General features: G+C 38.9%; 2 protein-coding genes across 8 annotated transcripts in view; one reads left to right on the forward strand and one right to left on the reverse strand.

Moving 5' to 3' along the window:
* LOC138751826 (voltage-dependent L-type calcium channel subunit beta-2-like) overlaps positions 1-1,961 on the forward strand; it is a 313,138-nt gene extending 311,177 nt beyond the window's left edge. For 3 of the 5 annotated variants that reach the window (XM_069914659.1, XM_069914662.1, XM_069914660.1), the window contains exon 13: positions 1,126-1,961. In XM_069914659.1, coding sequence (XP_069770760.1) covers positions 1,126-1,623 — 498 coding nt within the window. In that variant the 3' untranslated portion in view covers positions 1,624-1,961. The remainder of the gene's footprint in view (positions 1-1,125) is intronic. The other 2 variants (XM_069914663.1, XM_069914664.1) reach the window with 1 other exon arrangement.
* nsun6 (NOP2/Sun RNA methyltransferase 6) overlaps positions 1-18,145 on the reverse strand; it is a 68,338-nt gene that overhangs the window by 7,002 nt on the left and 43,191 nt on the right. Inside the window, exon 13 of one of the 3 annotated variants that reach the window (XM_069914665.1) lies at positions 1,481-11,325. The exons of the other annotated variants lie outside the window; for them this stretch is intronic. Within the exon in view, the coding sequence (XP_069770766.1) occupies positions 11,110-11,325 (216 nt within the window). The 3' untranslated portion in view covers positions 1,481-11,109. Of the gene's footprint in view, positions 1-1,480; positions 11,326-18,145 lie in introns of those variants that run through there. 3 annotated transcript variants of the gene reach the window in all.

Raw genomic sequence — 18,145 nt, forward strand, 5'->3', positions numbered from 1 at the left:
AATTTTTTCCTTTTCAATATTTTCATTAACATCAAAAGTCAGAAAGATTTATTACTTAAATTATATCTAAGGTACCCCACATTTTAATCAAGCAGATTATATTTATATTTCATTATTTAAAAAAAAGGAAAATCAAAACCCACTACAAGAAAGAAGTTGCTTGACCAGAAAAAAGGCAGAATTCTTATCAGATAAATTACCTCATTAGTCAACACGTCCTCCTTTACAACAAATCAAAGATTATGAAAATATTCAAAAAGGGTCCCCACAATGTTTGAAAATTTGAATTCAAATGGGAAATTGAGCATCTAATCTTTAAGTTTAAACATGAGATAACATCACATAGCTATTAAGTATGAGTAGATGGTGCAACATCCCTCCATCTGAGCAACACTGCCCACCTAGCCATAAAAGAAATAAAAGCTAATACATGCAGATCAGATGCCTTTAGTTATGTCATTCTCTCCAATACCAAATAAAGCAGCTAAAGGATTAGATTTAAAATTAACTTTAAAAAGTGCAGAGAAAGTTTGAAATACTTTCTTGCAATATTTCTCATGTCTCTGACATGTCCAAAGTATATGAATTAATGAAGCATCTCCTTTGTTGCATTTATAACCATGAGGAGAAACATCAGCATAAGAATGAGAGAGTTTGACTTTGGGCAGGTGAGCCCTATGGTCTACTTTAAATTGTAGGAGAGAGTGGCAGGCACATAAAGAAGAGACATTAACCCATTTCTTCAGAAATTAAAAGCTATAGGTCCTATTCCCATGCTTTTGAAAATTTTATCTGAGGGAACCTCAGATATTGAACCGTTATAGAAAGATTGTAAATTAAAAATTGATTCAATTTGATGTAATTGATGCAATTTTTAAAAAAATCAATCTTAATTTTCACTATTAATGTCATTTAACATTTGAGCCCTTATATTGAGATACTTGACAGTAATTGATTTTTTTGAGTAACCAAATAAAGATGCTGAATTCAAAAAAAAATGATCAGTAACTTTAAAATCATTAAGTTTGGGTGTATAGAGCTTGGAAATTAATTAGACTAGGATAGTGTTTTTTGGATTTTGAACTGATCACTAACTGGACTGTTGCATGGTGTGGCACTAACCAGGGTGAACAGAAACAAGGAGAGCAAAAACATCTACATCCAAGACCTGAGAGATCTGCTTCCCAGGAGGAAGAAAAACAACCAGAGCCAGTAAAAAGGCCCCAGCACCGAACTTCTTCCTCTGCCAAGCACCACAATCCTAGGGGTACAGGGAGTCGGGGCCTTGAGAGACAAGAAACATTTGACTCAGAAATGGAAGACAGCAGGGATTCTGTGTACATAGAACCAAAGGATGTTTATACAGACAGTCATGGCGATCATTATAGTTCACACCAGGATCACAACAACCATATGGAAGAAGTCCAAGGTGACAGTACCCACAGGCACAGAGAGTCACGACATCGTTCCAAGGAGCAGGAGCGAGAACAGGACCATAATGAACGCAACAAGCAGCGAAGTCGCCATAAATCAAAGGATCGACACAGTGAAAGGGATGGAGATGTATCTAAAAAAAGAAATGACGCCAGTGAATGGAAACAGGATGCATACATTCGCCATTAACTCTTGTCTATAAGGCTCCTCTGTCCCTTTTAGTTCTTTGTGGGTGAAAGGAAGAATGCACATTTGTCTCCTGTAAAAGTTATTGTACATTGAAAATTTAAAACCATTGTTGCTGATGCAACATGGAAATAGTCAATATAATTTACTTAAACTCCTGGTACAATTACAGATGTCCTAGACTCGTACTGTTCTTGATTATGGTTTGGTTTAGAAGGCTGCCAGCTGAACAATAACTTTTACTACCAAATTACTGTTAATGTTGTTAAGCAACATTTTATTTTTACATATTTATGTGTGTGTGTGTGTGTGTGTGTGTGTGTGTGTGTGTGTATGTGTGGTGGGGATGGGGGGGGGTGGGGGGTTAGAAAGAAAACAAAAAGAACATTCCTGGATGTTCAGGAAAAGTTGGATCAGTAAATAATTTACTTTTTTATCTTGAAATATTTAATTTCTGCATGCAGAAATCTGTTCATGTTTAAAGATCACTCTGGTTTATACTTGTAGTTGGGGAATCTAGTCTTGCCTTACACATCAGACATAATTGAGAGTATTGTTTAAGAACTGTACTATGTACTGTTTAGTATCATTTCATTTACATGCATAATATTTGAAAATAAGTTGCAAATATTAGATATTCCATCTGCTTCAAAATTATTTTGATGTATTTTGTCTCCATGCCACAACTGGTCTATTTTTGAAAATTTGTTAATATGATTAATTTCCTACACATTATCCACACATCATCGATCAGTGGGCTGGGAAATGCAAACCATGTATATTGTGTATATGTGTATTATATAATATACACATACACAGAGAGAGGCTTGTTTAGGTTTTTGTAAAATTAATAGTTTGATATGGTAAGGCAATGGCCAGTTTACTTAATCAGTCTAACTTGTACACCAAATACTTAATATTTATGTATTTTACATGATATATTTTGATTTAGGAATTGCTTGAAGGTTTTGTGTTTTTCCCTTGTAAAATTTATCTTATTTTCCAAATAGCTTTGACTTATTGCTTATTGGGCATAAAGAAAAGCTGTTCTATTACTGTATATGCATATTTGTGGAATTTATTTTTGAAATCCATCCAATTTGTAACCATTTGTATATATTAATGGTATTAATTGCCTTTGTAGATGTTGACAGTAGTTGATTCTGCTACATTATTTAATGGTTATTTAACTGTACAAAAGTTGGCTGTACACGTTAATATAGAAATGCTATTTCATTAACAGGAACAATGCTCCATTGGTTCTATTGTGTAATGAAAAGGCACAAAGACAGACACAGATTAACATTCTTCCAATCACTTTGCCTGAAACAGGTTGCTGCTTTATCATAAAAATTGTGAAGTTTAAGCACGTGAGGTGTTTATTCTCTGCTTTAACAAACAAAACGATGTATTTTGTCCCAAATTGCAATGTGCACTACACCTGAATTTCAGATTTGTTGCTTTTTTTTAAAAAAAAAAGACTAAGTACTATGCCCCTACTTTTCTAGTTTCCTACCTTATGGCAGACTTGGTTTGGATGTGGTGGTTGACAGAATGTGCATTGGGATTTGTGCGTTAAAATAAATGTGTGCAAATCAAAAGAGGTAACCCTGAACTCTGGTATTTGAAGGTTGTGGATTCTGCATTTTTAAAGCCTTCAGTAGGAGAAATGTAGCTGTTTCGTAATAATCAGTGCAATATTGGAGCATCTGTGTAGATAGCACCTTTAGTCAATGTGTAATCAATGTAAAATTGTCAGAATTACCAGTACATTAGAATCATTCCAGCTCTTGTGCTTTAATGGATATATAAGTGAAGTATCACAGGGCTTTCATGGAACCATATCCCAGCATTGTCAGTGCCTTCACAGACAGAAATATTAAACAGAACAATCAGACAAGAATCATTCCAGTCTTGTTCATTAGAAAATAAAAACTGCAGATGCTGGAAATCTGAAATAAAACAAGTTCAGGCAGGAACTCTGGAGAATAGATTGTTTCAAGGTTATGACTATTCATCAGAATTGGAAATCTTCTGCTAAAGTAATTGACAGGAAATGTTAGCTCTGTTTCTATTCCCTGGCGCTGCCTGGACAGCTGTGTATTTGCAGTCATTTCTATTTTATTCATCATGAATTATTGTTGCTGTTTCTGAAGTAGTCTTTACACGGAGTGTCTAAGAACACAAACCTAGATAATTGCATTCTTGCATGCATTATATTTTGAGGAGTTTCCTGAGTGTAAGGAAAGCTCATTTGGAAATTTTTTCTGAATTCAATTTTATGGAGAAAATTTTGTGAATGTGTAGATATGAATGCGGAAATCAGTGGTTCTGATAGGTGCTGTTTCACTTTCCTAATGTCACAAAGTAAACACACTGATCTCTATACCCTATCGTTCACTCTGTCTGCTTGACATTAATGTACAGTCAACATAGCATTCACCCTATAATTTTCATAACCTAACAACTGGAAAATTAACAGCTCTTCAATTATATTTTCTGATAAATTGGTTGCAAAGTGATCATATTAAAATATCTACTGTACAGTCAACGTGAAATTTGAAGACAAGGGAGTTAAAACCCATTCTAATGGTGTGTTCTGATAGTGCGATAGAGGAACAGTGGTTTGACACAGTTCTAATTTGGGCATTGGTGTGATTTTTTTTTTAAAGACCATCAAATGGAATTACAGGATAATGTTATCAGCCAGCCACTGAAACGGTGCTTGAAGTTTTTCGTCACAATGTCATTCTGGTCTTAGAATAACCAAATTTGAAATTTGAAAAGCAAATGTTAAATGTGTAAATTATAAGAAAATGTAAATTAAAGATTGCCAATTTATGGTCCTGCAGCTTCTTGTGTAACATTATCATGCCCAACATTAATACATTTTAATTTTTTATTTATTTTCTGATAAGATTGTTAACCCCCTCTCCCCCACCACCACCAAACCTCCACTTTTCTCTTTCTAGATAGAATGAGCAGAGGAGGTCTTGCTGCTTTCCTAGATAACCATGAGGAGGTACACAATAAAGTTCAAGGACCAATTCTTTGATTATCCTTTTCTCCAGAGGATGAGACCTGACTATTTTTCAGTACTTCCATACATTGATGTAGTTGACTATGAAATTAAGTTCTAATAACTGCATTATAGGAAGGAGGTGAGGGTTTTGCAGAAGGTGCAGACAAAGTTCAGCAAGATGTTGCTTGGATGAGAGAGTATTAGTTATCAGAAATTGGACAAACTTGGATTATTTTCTCTCGAGCACCCACGGCTGAGGGGGAAAAATCTGACTGAAGCATAGAAAATTATGAAAGACAGCGATAGAGAAGAAAATTAGAGTGGGAATATCCATGTTGTCTTTAGAGGGCATAACTTTAAGGCGAGAGGGGGAAGCTTAAAGGAAGTGTACGAGTTTTTTCTTAAAAGAGAGAGTGGTGGGTGCTACAAATGCACAACTGGTGGGAGGGGGATGGTGGAACCAGATATGATGTTTAATAAAAATTTAGACAGGCACATGAATAAGCAGGGAATGGAGGGATATAAATTATGTGCAGGAAGATAGAATTTGACATCATGGACAGCACAGACAACAAAAACCAAATGGGCTATTCAGTGCTCTACTGTTCTATGAATCCACATTTCCTACCCTACTTTTTCAATCTAACATCCATGGTAATAATTAGTAACTGCAATCTAGAAATGAGTCAATTTCAATAGAACACAGTAATGGAACTGTTTGCAGCAAAAACACGCAACATGTTGCTCATACATGGTTCTTTGTTTGAAGTCTACATTGAAATGAATCCCTTCGGCAATTCCCATCATATTGGGGCAAAAACATCAAAATCAATTGCAAGACCGTTAAATTTTTGAGATGCTATAGATTATTCTAATATGTCATTCACGTTGAACAGCTTTTGAACTTTAAATGGCAAAAGGCGACTGATTGCCATACAACACATGAATGAATATGTGTGCTATAAAACCATCTAGCTATATTAAAATGGTATGGAGCTTGCAATTTTATTTTACCTAAGAATATTTCAGTCTACCTGGCATAAATATGCAATTTTGAAAACCAATGAACTTTAATATTTTGAACAAAGGTATTTTTTAATATGCATATGTGCAAATATTAAAAAATACAGTTTGTCAAGCTTCAAATGCATTTGTGAATTTGTTTCAAAACAAATATTAGTTTAGGATGCTTTCTCACAGCTTTGATTGAAAGAAAGTGGTGTGTGTAGTTGATGGACAATGATGGAGCTCCCTCAGCTGGTCAATGAGGCTGTGTGGATAGTGTTTGAGAACTGGCTCAAACAATTGTTTTGAGTGTATTTACGACTTTATGACTTAAGCGAACAAACCAAGTAATGTAAATATTTAAAACACAGAAAAATTGCTATAAAGGAGAAAAGCAGTAGTGGCAAGGAGACTGTAATGAGCATGGTATGAGAAATAGATAATAGATAACATACAAACCTGGACAGGAAAAGAAGCATCTGTTTAATTGAACTGATGATTTCACAATTTAAATGACAATCAAAATACACAAATTAGTTAGTCACAAAGGTAGTCAAGAAAGAAAATGTAAGGAAGCTACAAAGAATCTGGAAAACAGCAGGCTGCTAATGGGAAAATGTGGTCATCTTTGGTATGAAGAATTGAAATACAGCTGTTGTTTTTGGTTGTGAGAAATGGTAAAAAGGATCTTGATGCACTGGTTCAGAGCTAAACTCATCCTGAAGGTATGTTTAATGGTAAGTTGGTGTTTTATTTTGCATGTGGGTTGTGGAATAAAAGTAATGGTCATCCTTAGTTGTACATATTTTAGGAGTATTATGAATATTACAATATCTGAACAACTACTGTATCCACTGGTATTTGTTTATGTGTGGAATATATAAGCTTGATTGCTGGAATGTGAGGACTGTCAGAGTCCTATAACATGGAAGCAGGTCCTTTGGTCCAACTTGACTATGCCAAACAAAAATGTCCCATCTTGTATTTAAGTCACTATCCCTCTAAACCCATCCTGTCTGTCCATTTGTTTCCTTAAACATTGCAATAGTACTGGTCGCAACCATTTCTTCCAGCAGCCAATTACATACTCTCACCACCTTGTTTTTAAAAAAGTTACCTCTCGGGTACCTGTTAAATCTTTCCCCTCTCACCTTGACCTTGGAACTCTGGCGACTGATTCCCCTACTCTGGGCAAAAATCTGATCTATTCCCTCTCATAATTTTGTATCTCAAAAAGAGATCACCCCTTATCCTCCTGTACTCCAAGGAATAAAGCCCTAGCTTGCTCTCTCTGGAGGTCAGGCAACACCTTCAGGAAACTTCTCCACACCCTCTTGAGCTTTGCAACATCTTTCCTGCAGCACAGCGCCCAAAACTGAACCCAATACATGAAATGGAGCCTCACCAACGTCTTATACGACGGAAACATGATGTCATAACTTCTATATTCAGTACTCTGACTGATAAGGATCAATGTGCCAAAACCCTTTTTGATCACCCTGTCTACCTGTGTCACCACTTTCAAAGTACTGTGTACCTGTTCACCTAGATCCCTCTGCTCTACAACACTCCCCAGATTCCAGTGATTCACTGTGTATTTGGACCTATTCATGTTAGATCTCCCAAAATGCAACTCCCCACATATATATCTGTATTAAATTCCATCAACCCTTCCTCTGATCAAAATCCTACTGCCAATCTAAAAGCAACTATTTTCACTCTTTACACCAGTCACTTTATAATCCACAAATTTGCTAATCATGCCATGTACATTGTCTTGATGAGAAAGATTTGGGAAGACTGGCCTTTACTCAAATGTGTTAAGAATGAGGGGAAGTCTCACCGAGACATACAAACTGCATAGAGCGTCAGCCTCCTCTCTATGGACAGTCCAAAACTAGCCATTTAGGATTGAGATTTAGGAAGGTGTAAAACATTTGAATTCCTTATCTGGATGCTGAGTTGAAAACATTCAAAGCTGAGAAATATTACTTCTTGGTCCTTAAGGGGATCTAGTTTATGAAGATCAGGTTGGAAAGTAGCTGAAGCCCCAGATCAGTTATCTTACTGAATGATGGACAGGCTGTAAGGACTGTGGGGTTCAACTCAGTTATGTTTCCTTTGTTATTTAAAAAAAAATAACTGGGCTAAAGAGAATAGCACCAAATTTAATTTTTAATCAGGAGAAACGATCTAAAAAATAATTTTATTTAATTGCAAGATTAGTAAATCCTAATCAGTGTGATCTTCCATGGTATCTCTGATCTTTTGATAAATTATTCTGTTCTTGTACATCATTTCTAATTTTATTTATTTACCCTCTAGACATAAATTGAAATTAAAAAATATATTGTATAGCACAGAATGTAGTTCTTGGGTTCTCTCCTAAATACCAGAAAGTGGGGGCGTGGTGGACAGCAAGGAAGATTATCAAAGTTTGCAGAGGGTTCTGGACCACCTAGAAAAATGGCCGAGGGAATTTAATGCAGACAAGTGTGAGGTGTTGCATTTTGGAAGGACAAACCAAGAAAGGTAAATGGTAGGGCACTGAGGAGTCCAGAACACAGGGATCTGCAATACAGATATATAATTCCCTGAAAGTGGTGTCACAGGTGGAAAGGGTTGTAAAGAGAGCTTTTGGCATAATGGCCTTCATAAATCAAAGTATTAAATGTAGGAGTTGGGATGTTATGGTAAAATTGTAAAAGACATTGGTGAGGCCAAGTTTGGAGGTCACCTAACTACAGGAAAGATTAATGAGTGCAAAGATTGACTGGGATGTTGCCCACATTTTAGGAACTGAGTTACAGGTTAGGACTTTATTCCCTGGGGTGTAAAGAATGAGGGGAGATTTGAGAGAGATATTTAAAATTGACTGGTATAGTCGGAGTAAATGTAGGCATGCTTTTTACCCTGAGGGTAGGTGAGATACAAGCCAGAGGACATGGGTTAAGGGGAAAACATTAGGGGGAACTTATTCACATAAAGTGATGGAGCTGTGGAATGAGTTGCCAGCTAAAGTAGTAAATGCAGGTTAAATTTTAATATTTAAGAATTTGGACAGGAATATGACTGGGAGGATTATGGTGGGCTTTTGATTGGGTGCCTGTCAGTGGCACCAGGCAGAATAATAGTTCAGCACAGACTAGAAGGGCCAAAGGGTCTGTTTCTATGCCATAATGTTCTATGTTGTTTGTAGGTTAATTAGCCAATGGACATTGTAAATTAACCTGGGCATGGAGGAGTGGTGGAATGTGGGAAATGAGGTGGGGAGAAATAGTTGATGACAATGTGCAGATAATTTAAAAATGTTTATTATAGGGTTGATGATCAGCATGAACACTTTTGCTGCAAGACTATGAATATAATATTTATTATTCTTCTAAATATATTCTGCTATATTTAGCAGAATAATGGAGTGATGAATTATCTGAATAGGTGATGGGGGTAAAACAGGATTCTGTTGACACTGTGGTTAAGTGAAAAAAACACACACAAATGCTGGAGAAACTTAGCAGGTCAAACAATGCCTTTATGTAGCAAAGGAAAAGATCCATCATCAACGTTTCAGGCTTGGGTGATGGTGGAAGAATAGCAGTTAGATGTCCCAGGCTTAAAATGCTGGAGCCATGAAGCATAGGCAGTAAATAAGGCAATTGTAAACCATGCCTGTTAACATTTTCAGATTGGAAAAGAAATAGATCAAAGTAGTAGGGAAACAAAGATCAGAAATGTGATTAGGAGATGGTAGATTACAGGGAAAAGGGATCTTAAAAAAAGAAATACTGGAACAACTCAGCTAGTCAAGCAGCAGCTATGGAAAGAGAAACCAGTTAACATTCCAGCTAAGCAACCTTTCCTCAGTATTGAAGCCAAGCATAATCAAGTGGAGGAACTTAACATCAAATGGCATCAGTGGGAGAAAAATAGTCAACATTTCAAGTTCAGCTGTCCACACAGGCTCCAGGTTGCTGGAGACTACCTCATGAGAACCAGATATTTGGAATTGGGATTCGAGACGTGCTAAGGTGAAGAAGGGCCTCAAGCTTTGAAGGCTTCCTGATCGTATTGGAGATTTGGATCTGGAGGTTAGACTGCTGATGGTTTGAACTGGAGTCTGTGCGGCTGCTCTCTGTCCTATTGTAAGGAGAGTCAGGCAAGACTCATGGTAACTCCTAGATGGCCTTGCGGCAGTGAAGTTGAAGTATATTGTGTATGTTACATTTTTAATATTATTACATGATTATTACGCAAAACAAACCTTTGAAATTTTTGAACATTTGATGAAAGGTTTCAGGTCAAAACATCGACCATTCTTTTACTTGACCCATTGAGTTTCTCCAACAGATTGTGTTTGGCTTCAGATCCAAGCATCTGCAGTTTCCTGTGTTTCCTCATAGTGGCTTAACTAGCTGAGTTCTTCAAGCATTTCTGTTTTGTTTCTAAAAGTTAATTGCCAGCAGGTTATGGCTGAAATTTGGGGATGGGTGTTGGAGAGCGTGTTGTAAAGCTAGAAATTGGGTTGCGAAAGTATATATACCGCAGCAAACAAAAGAAATGATGGTGCCTTGCAACTTTAAGTGAATTTACAAAAATGCTGGAGAAACTCAGCAGGTCACACAACATCTCTAGGAAGTAAAGGGTTGTAGCGGCGGCAACTCTGCTCCTGCAATAACACACACAACCAGGCGGATTGAGCTCAGTGAGCAGACTAGTTTATTGCAGGCTGCTGGGCTGCACTTGTACTCCCAGCCCGGACCTGGCTGAGAACTGCGCTGGAGAGCGCTGATGTTACCCAGGCATCACGTGGTACCCAAGCCCAGGTTTGAGCCCCGAGCTGGAAGGAAGGGAAACCCCTGACGGCGCCATTTTGGCTGGCTGCCCTGCCGCGTGGCTTACAAGCAGGGCCTGCCTTGTGGTGAGCCGCCACAGGGTAAACAACAATTCAGGCCTGAGCCCTTGAAAGTAAAGTACATGTTAAACCCAAGGGCTCAGGCCTAAATCCTTACCATAGATGTGTGACTGGCTAAGTTTTTCCAGCCCTTTTGTGCATTTATGATAAAGGTTTCTGTTTTCAAGTACAAAGCATGAAAAACAGAAAAAGATATTTAAAGCAAATGTTGTCATCTGGATTCTAAATGAAATACAAAAGCTTCTAATGACCTTTGTCAGCATGTGGTATACGATCTTATTGAACAGCTGGCATAATCTATTGCTACCATAGCAACTGTGCCTTTAGTTTGCTGTCACAGGAGTAATGTACTGATGATCTGTCAGTTGAACTTTTGTTAATCAGTTTGTTTAAAAAAAAACATATAGGGAATTATTACAACAAAATGTTACACATAAGTAACAATAGCTTTTCATTCCTTTCAAAAACATAATAATCTGACCTTTCAGTAGTTTGCATTTTTTATATCAGATTTCTAATTTTGTCAACTTTTGTTCCAGTCCTGGTAACTTTAGGTATCCTGCACCTTAATAAATTTTGCAATAAAGAAGCCAATTGTGTCTTTATTGGCTAAGTGAATTAAATTAGGAGTCTGACTGAAGTCCATTTCTGAAGAAGCAAAGGTGTCCTTTATAGAGACACTAGATGGATTAAACCTCTGTAGCAATTTCAACTGATCCTCTAATAGTCCAACACTCGTCATGCCTTCTTCACCAAGATGAGGGTCCTGCAGGAATAGACATACATTTATTTTCTTTTAAACCCAATAAAACCTAAACTGTTCCTTTAAAACAGGATGAACATAAAACGTATGAAAGAAACAGTTCTTGAAGAAATTCAAGTACTCTTTGAAATTTAAATATCATGCAAAATGTATTGTTTTGTAGTAAGTGAAACATTACAAAACAATGTTAAAACATAATCAAGTAGATACTAAGAATTACTTTTTAAATGGACAAGCTATCAGTGCATTCTTCATCAATATGTAACTATAACCTCTAAAGTCCATTCCTGTACAAAAAGTAGTGGCCCAAAGTGAAAAATCTAACAATAGCCAGATCCTGCTCACATTATCCATCTGGAATCACTGCTCAGAAACTCCCACCTGCTCCCAATCAACTCAATGCAATGCATCCTATCAGGTGCTGGTCTAAAGCATCCTCGAGTCTGGTATTGCAGTCTGGGCCTCCAGAGTTGCAAAAAGCTCTGAAGTGAAACATCTCTGGAAATGCTGACAATTGCCCCCACCACATTCCTTGCCTGAGAGTTTGGCTAGCTGTAATTCTGACAGCACCTATCAAAACTGAAGTAAAGCATTCATTTTAGTTATATTAAAAAATGGAATACTGGAAGAACCAAGGACTACAGAGCTTGATTATGAGGGCTAGAGAGTAATGCGAGGTAAAAGATCTATCATCAACTAATTAAATGGTGGGAAAAGTGTAAAGATCCTGATGGCCTACTCGTAACTTTTTGTCTGGTTACATAAATAATTAAAAGCATTCAACTGAAGTGAAATAATTTAAAAGAAATTGTTTTATAATCTATAACCCAACGAATTGAACAACGACTTAGCCAGTGCAGAAGAGTTATAACCCCCTTTCACACTGGCACCTTATCCAAGTAATTAATGACCAATATACTAGTTAAAGGGCCAGTGTGAACACTTGTGAATTGGCACGCAGGCATCAAATCACCCTGGAGATGGACCGCCTAGGTAGGGTGTATCATCCCAGGGGTCATCTGACGCCTGCATGCCGATTAATCCAGTGTGAAAGGGACATGGACTATCCAGGGACAAAAATGATGACATTTTTGTATGAGTGCAGGAACGTGAAGGAAACAAAAGTTTAAGTATAAACTTGGTACTTCAATTTACTAAGCCATGATCAATATATTATGATCTTGTATTTAAACAAAACTAATCATGCCTAATTGTAACATAATTAAGCTTTATGTACAGCACAGTATGAGCCCTTCAGTCCCTGTTGTTGTTCCGACTTATATAAACCTTTATAAATTTATAAAGGAATGTAGGAAAATGGTAGTGGTAATAAAACACACAGGCACAGAATTTATAGACTGTGGGAAAGTTGCAGCAGGGATGAAATACACGTACATACAACAATCAAGGATAGATTTGTATGTGAGAGACAGAAGGAAGGGAGAGAAAGAGATGGAGAGAGAAAATCAATTTATTATGAACAAGTCATGAAATCGGTGTTTTGTGACAGCATCATAGTGCAAACGTATAACCATCTTAAGACGTTACTATATAAAAATAATAGTGCGCGAAAGGTAAGGCAGTGTCTTTGGTTCATTGATTATTCAGGAATCTGATGACAGCAGGAAAAAGCTGTCCTTGTGCTTTTGAGTGCTCGCCTTTAGGCTCCTGTACCTTTTTCCCTGATGGTAGCAGAGTTAAGAGGACACAGCCTGGGTGGTGGGATCTTGAGGAAGAGGCTGCTTTTTTTAAGACACCGCCTCTTGTTGAAGTCCTCAAAGTCTGGTGTCTGTGATGTCACTGGCCGAGTTAACAATCCTCTGGAATTTATTCTTGTCCTGAAAGTTGGTGCCTGTTTGTGAGGCAGTGATGCAACCAGCCAGAATGCTCTCCATTGTACACCTGTAGAAGTTTACGAGAGCCTTCAGTGACATACCGGACCGCCTCAGACACCTCACAAAGTATAGCCGCTGGCGAGCCTTCTTTATGATTGCATCAACATGGAGGCTCCAGGACAGATCCTCATAGATGTTGACAGCCAGGAATTTGAAGTTCTTGGCCCTTGATGAGGACTGGGTCATGTTCCCCTGACTTCCTTCTGAAGTCCACAAAAATCTCCTTGGTTTTGCTGGCTTTGAGCACAAGGTGGTTGTCATTACACCATTCAACAAGCTGATCTATCTCCCTCCTGTACACTTCCTCATTGCCGTTTCTGATTCTGCCAACAACTGTGGTGTCATTGGTAGCATTGGAATTGTGCCTGACCACAGTCATGGGTGTATAATGAGTACAGCAGTGGGCTAAGCACACATCGTTGGGGTGCTCCTGTGTTGATAATAAGTGAGCAGGAGATGTTGCTTTCTATTTGTACTGACTGTGGTCTTCTGATGAGAAAGTCAGTTGCAGAGAATGGGTTCAGATTTTGTAGTGCCTTGACCAGCACTGAGGGAAATAATGGTTTTGAAGGTTGAGCTGTAGTCGTCGAAGGGCAGCTGTATGAGAGGTGATCCAGAGCTGAGTGGAGAGCCAGTGATATTGCATCTACTGTGGAGTGATTGTGACAATAGGCAAATTGCAGTGGATCCAGATCTTTGCTTAGGTATGTATTAATTCTGGCCTTGACCAGCCTCTGGAAGCATTTCATCACAGTATAAATTAGTGCTACTGGGTGATAGTCATTGAGGCAGCTCCCTCGACTCTTCTTGGGGACTGGGATAATTGATGCCCTTTTGAAGCAGATGGGAACCTCTGATTGCAGCAATGAGAGGTTGAAAATGTCCATGAACACGCCAGCTAGTTGGTTGGTGCAGATTTTCAGTACCCTGCCAGCTGACACTGAGTGTTCACCCTCTTGAATGATGTTCTGTTGTCGCATAGAGAACCTGCCCTCCCAGAATTCCGTGCGGCAGAGAAAGGGCTGTATGGAAGGTGCACTTATGGAGTGGTTTCTCTGCAGCACGGAATTCTAGGAGGGCAGGTCCGCCATCACTCGATGCATCACTTAGTTGTCAGCGGTGGAGGATAGACGCCCCTCTCTCCAGGGATGCCTAGTGGTGAGTATGAAAGGACACAGAGAACGGCTTCTTTAACTGGTTCACTGAATGGCCAATTTACAAGTTAGCCAGTGTGAAAAGGCTAGAGTCATCATGATTGGTATAGGCCCTTCAGTCCAACTCATCCAAGCTGAACAAGTTGGCGTTCGGGGCCGATTCAGTTTGTCTGCATTTGTTCATGTCCTTCTTATGCATCCACCTGTCTAAATATTTTGAAACAAAACTGTCACAGAACCTCCACAAATGTACGGAAAAGAGGGTAGATCGAGTTGTCAGCATTAGAACGCTGGAGAGCGACATGGAATCAATGGAAATAAAGAAGCAGCAGACATTAAACCAAAATTTTTCATTTGTGTTCGTGATTATGAACACTGCAAATAGATGTTAAAAAAAGAAAATCTGCAGAGGCTGAGGTCAAGTCCAATACATAGAAGTACTGGGGAAACTCAGCAAGTCATGCAGGGTACCATGACAATCAAAGTTTCCGGCATGAGCCCTTCTTGAGAATGTTGAAAAAGGTAGACACCATGTTTCAAACAGCATGGAACAAATTGCATCAATCACCATCACAAGGGACAAGGAAATGAAAACAATCTATGGAACCAAAGACAGAGAAGTCACCAGGACTGATGGCCCAAAGATTTTAAATCGCTTACGATTAAAACTCACTAAATTCTGGGAAGATGCCAATGGATTAGAAATCCATAAATATTGTGTTTAGAGAGGAAGACAAAAATCTTGAAACTACTTGCATGTTAGCCTGAATGTTGTCATTGCAAGATGCTAGAGTCTATAATCAATGAAGATACAGGTAGTCACATGGAAAAATAAATGAGAATTTTTAAAAAACACTGCTGGTACTGGAAGTCTACAGTAAAGCCAGAATTAATGATCCTCTTACCCAATTGGTGCCTGACTTGCTGAGTAAGGGAGGGAGAGAGAAAATGGGAAATTATAGACTGGGCAGCCTGACGTCAGTGATGGGGAAGATATTGGAATCCATCATGAAAGGAGAAATAGCAGAACACTTAGGAAGGAATAACGGTGCTGGTCAGCATGGGTTCCTTAAGTGAAAATCTTGCTTGACTAATCTGGAATTTTTCAAGGACATAACAAGGAGGGTGGACTCGGGAGAGCCAGTGGATGTGGAGTACTTGGACTTTCAGAAAGGCTTCAATAAAGTCCCACACAGGAAGCTAGTTTGCAAAATCAAGTAGTATGGTATCGGTGGTCGGGTGCTGTCATGGATAGATAATTGGTTAAGAAATAGGAAACAAAGGGTTGGGATAAACAGGTCATTTTCTGGATGTGGGGTCCCGCAGGGGTCGGTGTTGGGCCTTCAGTTGTTCATCATTTATGTAAATGATTTGGATGAGGGGATAAATAACTACATATGCAAATTCACAGATGACACTAAACTGGGTGGTAGTGTAAAGAGCGCGGAGGATGTTAGCAAACTGCAAAGGGACTTGGACAGTTTAGGGGAGTGGGTGGAAAGATGGCAAATGAAATTTAATGTGAGTAAATGCAAGGTTGTCCATTTTGGAGGCAGAAACAAGAGAGCAGGATATTATTTAAATGGTGTTAAGCTAGGGAGTGGGGTAATGCAAAGGGATCTGGCTGTACTTGTTCACCAGTCATTAAAAACTAGCATGCAGGTTCAGCAAGTGGTGAAGAAGGCTAACGGTATGTTGGCTTTCATAAAGAGGGGATTGGAGTATAGGAGTAGAGAAGTCCTCCTGCAGTTGTACAGGGCTCTGGTGAGGGTTCACCTGGAGTATTGCATCTAGTTCTGGACCCCATATTTAAGAAAGGACATACTTGCTATAGAGGAAATGCAATGCAGGTTTACAAGGTTAGTTCCTGGGATAGCATGATTGTCATACGCGGATAGGTTAGAAAGACTGGGATTATATGCGACGGAGTTTAGAAGGATGAGGGGAGACATGATTGAGGTATTTAGGATTATCAAGGGGCTTGACAGGGTGAAATCAGAGCACATGTTCCCAAAAATGGGTGAGACTAGGACTAGAGGGCATAGTTTAAGAATACAGGGAAGGCCATTTAACACAGAAATGAGAATTTTTTTTTACCTAGAGAGTTGTGGTTCTATGGAATGCATTGCCACAGAGGGTAGTGGGGGCAGATTCGTTAGATAGATTTAAGAGAGAGTTGGATAAGGCTCTTGTGGGCAGGGGAGTTAAGGGTTATGGGGATAAGGCTGGATTGGTTATTGAAAGGGAAAGATCAGCAATGATCTGATAAATGGCAGTTCTGGCTCAAAGGGCCAACTGGCCTACTCCAGCACTTATTGTTTATTGTATTTCTAGCATTCAGAAAAGCTTAATCCGTGCAACTCAAGTTTGTCACATTGTGGAAAGGAGTAGTGATAAAGTTTGCTTTGTAAGCAGTCAAGCATGACCATACATAGTCCAGCAAGACAGTAGTGCACGCAGTTACAGATAGAAATCAATTAGTACAAAACAAAAGCATTAGTCAGGTGTCTGATAACAGCATCTAAGAATCTACTTGAATGTGGTGTGATCTTTTACTTATAAATTCTGATTCCTGATAGGAGGCGGCTGCATTGATTTTGCTTGGATATGTTCATTGTTTTCCAAAGGCAGTAGGATTTGTAAATGGAGGCAGTGCGGGAAGGAGGTGTGTCCACACCTGAGCCATGTCCACAACCTGCTGTTTCTTACAGACTTTGAAGGATCATTTCCAGGTGATACACCTTCAGAGGTGCTTTCAGTGGTGCACCTACACAGTTGTTAATGGATGCAAGTGACATGCCAAATTTCTTCAGGCTTTTGAAGAAGGTGGTTCCCTGGTGCTCTTTCTAGAGAACTGCATTGATGTCAGTGGACCAGGACAAGCCATTGGAGATGCTTACTCCTAGGAACTTAAAGCAATCTACTACCTCCACCTGTGGCAGATATCTGAATCTTCTGGAAGTCCATAACCAGTTCCTTGGTCTTGGTAACATTAAGGGAGAGGCTGTTTTCCTGTTACCAATCCACCAGTCTCTTTATCTCCTTTCTATATTCCAACTCATTGTTAGAAATCCCCTCAATGATGATGATGTCATCTACAAATGGAATTGGAGTTGATTCACATGGTCATGAGAGGGGACAAGGAGTAATATTAGGGTACCAGGTTCACAGCTTTGACCTCATCTGGAGAAGGTGGCCTGTGGGATAGAAAGCCATGGATCTTGTTGCAGAGGTCACCGAGGCAAGATCATGGCATTTGGAGATGAATAGTCGTCGGATCCACATCATTTAAAGCACATAGACTTGGCTTGATTGCATCATGGACACTTACAAGCTAAGTAAATATAGTTCAAATGAAGGTGAATAATTTTTCACAAATTTGATAGAATCTTCAAGGATGCTACACAGTCGATGAGGGAAACCTAGAGAACGGTTGAATGTACAGTCTTTTCCCCCCCAGAGTAGGGGTAAATCAGTAACCAAAGGATATACAGTGCCCTCCATTATGCTTGGGACAAAGACACTTTTTTCATTTATTTGTTCTTGTGCGCCACAATTTTAAATTTGCGATCAAACAATTCACATGTAATTTAAGTGCACATTCCAGATTTTATTCAAGGCGTATGTCATCAAAGACTCTCAAATTTCTACAGGTGGTATCATGGAGAGCATTCTGAGTGGTTGCATCACTGTCTGGTTTGGAGATGCCAATGCACAGGACAGGAAAAAGTGACAGGGTTGTAAACTCAGTCAGTGCCCTCGTGGGCATTACTC

Source organism: Narcine bancroftii, chromosome 1 (genome assembly GCF_036971445.1).
Source record: "Narcine bancroftii isolate sNarBan1 chromosome 1, sNarBan1.hap1, whole genome shotgun sequence".
In the NCBI taxonomy this organism is placed as follows: Eukaryota; Metazoa; Chordata; class Chondrichthyes; order Torpediniformes; family Narcinidae; genus Narcine; species Narcine bancroftii.